At 33.6% G+C, this 2,972-nt stretch overlaps 1 protein-coding gene across 1 annotated transcript in view; it reads right to left on the bottom strand.

Annotated features, from left to right (window-relative positions):
- LOC113335133 (myosin-9-like) overlaps positions 1-2,972 on the bottom strand; it is a 70,931-nt gene that overhangs the window by 1,591 nt on the left and 66,368 nt on the right. The window contains exon 2 of the mRNA XM_026581267.1: positions 194-836. Coding sequence (XP_026437052.1) covers positions 194-836 — 643 coding nt within the window. The remainder of the gene's footprint in view (positions 1-193; positions 837-2,972) is intronic.

The raw sequence follows: 2,972 nt of genomic DNA, 5'->3' as shown, positions 1-2,972 counted from the left end.
CCTAACTCAGAAGCTAGGGCACCATACTTGTTATTCACCACAAGTTCAGTTTGAAAAAGCTCATCCATAAAAGGAGTTTCAAAAGATTTAAATTTAAAAGATGTACCTTTATTAGGGGAGTTCTTACCCATAACTATTTTCCAATCCTCTTTAGGTGTCCCTGGTTTAGAAATAAACTCAGGTCTGGTCGTACCCTTTTCCATAACAGAGTTTGGCATTGGATTTAGCTTGGACACGGAATTTGAAGAAGTTTCCGTAATTGAGTTTGGATTAGTCACGGCCATAAACTCAGAATCATACTTGGTCACAGACTGAATATTTGGAATATCTTCCAAATTCTTTTTAGACACGGACTCTTGCTGGGCTTTAAAAGTTTGCACGGACTGATCTCCCAAAATTTGCAAGGACTCTTGCTGAGCTTCCCTAGTTTGCACAGACTCTTGCTGAGCTTCCCTAGTTTGCACGGACTCTTGCTGAGCTTCCCTAGTTTGCACGGACTCTTGCTGAGCTTCCCTAGTTTGCACGGACTCTTGCTGAGTAGTTTCATTAGTCCGGGAATGGCTTCGCTTGCTAGAGTTCCCTTGTCTACTATCTGCATTGTCAATATGGACAGAATTATTACGTAAATCAAGATCTTTTTTGGCTGAAATATTGTTTTTACATCTCATCAACTTAGTCTGAGCTTCACGATACTCAGTAAAAGCTTTTTCGAGCTGCTCTTCTAGTTGTTTATCATCAGACTTCTCATGAATTGATTCAATAATCACGTTCCCAGACTTCACAATATCATCATGAACAGCAACCTCATGAACTAAATTTATACTCTCCTTACCAGCCTGCACATTATTGACGTTAACTGCATGGCATGCATGGGAAGTTTCACTAACTTCTTTCCAAACAGATTTGATTCATTTTCCTTCTTTGCCATTCTTAATGTTCACAGTAGGTGACTTCTTTTCAGCATTAGAACCTCCCAAAATTTTCTTTGCAGCAAGGCAATTCTCAAATTTGTGGCCCATAAACTTACAATGAGTGCATAATTTGACATTCTCTAAGTCTTGAATTTCAATATACTGCCAGAACTCTTTTCCATTTGCCTTCAAGCGAATTCTTTTAGGAATCAACTTAGCAAAGTCAATATCAATCAGAACCGCAGCATAGTTTCCAACATCATGATCCAATGTCTTTTGATCAATAGCAATCGGTTTTCCAATAATTTTAGCAATGGAAAGAAGAATTTTCTTAGTCCATAACTCAATGTACAAACCAGGGAAACTTATCCAAACTGAAGCTCTTGAAGTTTGCTGTCTTTCTGGATCAAAATTTGGGTAAAAATTAAAAACTCTAAGCTGTTGATTCTGTATAACCCAAGTATCATCATTCCATACACGTTCCTTGTCATCTGCTGAAGTTAACTTTATGATAAAGAACCCTTTTGTCATTGGAACTAACTTACATCTTCCAGCACCAAAACCCCATTGTTCCTCCAAACTCTTTTGAACATCAGCAAGTTTTAAGCCCTTAAAGTTCAATCTCCCAATGAGACTGAACTGAAATATATCACGTCCCTCTTGAAGAAGACTATTAGGCAAAACCAAAGATGGTTCTTCCAAATATGTTGATGCCTCAGGGAGAGATAAGAAATCTGAATCTGTTAACATATAGGGTTTTTTACCCTTAACCAAATCAGCAAAAGATACCTTATTGTTCCCATGATTACACGTTTGAATCAGGATTTTCCACCATCCTAAATCACCAAAGATGATCTAGAATGAAGGAAAAAACGTTGATGAAAGTTGAAAACCCTAAAGAAAAATTCGCCAATTTTTTGGAGAGAAAAATTCGCATGAGAGAGAAAAATTATCTTACCGAATAAAAGATTCAAAAGAATACACAAAAGTATAATTTTTTTTGTTAGAATTTGGATTAGTTCTGGCTGGTCTTTCATCCTTCTTATATTGTGAAATTTGACTTCCTTCATATTTTCTTGAATCAACGTACATAGAAATGCAATTTTTACTAGACGGAATGCCTTAGAACATATTATTTGTGATTACAATACATTTTTCAAACTTTTTCTGTTAAAGATGAGTTTATCTAGGTTACAATTTAGTTTCAGAAATTAATTTCAGACGTATAACGAAGCGTATAGACTTTTTTGAGTTAACATAAATAAAATTCAACATTTTTATGACCTCTTTCTTTTTGTGTTGGCTTTGTCTTTCTATTTGATTCGATATAGATGAAATTTGTTAGGACTTGGATTAGTTCTTTCATCCTTCTTCTATGGTGAAATTTGAATTCCTTCATATTTTCTTGAATCAACGTACATAGAAGTGCAATTTGTACTAGACGTATTGCCTTAGAACATATTAATTGTAATTACAATACATTTTACAAACTTTTTCTGTTAAAGATGAGTTTATCTAGTTTACAAATTAGTCTCAGAAATCAATTTCCGACTTATAACGAAGTGTGTAGACTTTTTTGAGTTAACGTATAAAAAATTTATCATTTTTATGAACTCTTTATTTTTGTGTTGGCTTTGTCTTTCTATTTGATTCAAGATAGATGAAATTTGTTAGGATTTAGATTAGTTCTTCGTGGTCTTTCATCCTTCTTCTATTGTGATATTTGCCTTCCTTCATATTTTCTTGAATCAACGTACATAGAAATGCAATTTTTACTAGACGTACTGCCTTAGAACATATTAATTGTAATTACAATACATTTTTCAAACTTTTTCTGTTAAAGATGAGTTTATCTAGTTTACAATTTAGTCTCAAAAATCAATTTCCGACTTATAACAAAGAGTGTAGACTTTTTGAGTTAACGTATAAAAATTTCAACATTTTTATGAACTCTTTATTTTTGTATTGGCTTTGTCTTTCAATTTTATTAAAATAGATAAAATTTGTTACAATTTGGATTAGTTCTGGCTGGTCTTTCGTCCTTCTTCTATTGTGAAATTT

This window comes from Papaver somniferum, unplaced genomic scaffold, assembly GCF_003573695.1.
Source record: "Papaver somniferum cultivar HN1 unplaced genomic scaffold, ASM357369v1 unplaced-scaffold_138, whole genome shotgun sequence".
NCBI lineage: Eukaryota > Viridiplantae > Streptophyta > Magnoliopsida > Ranunculales > Papaveraceae > Papaver > Papaver somniferum.
The sequence above is the reverse complement of the archived record's forward strand: the minus strand, read 5'-3'. Positions and strand labels throughout refer to the sequence as shown.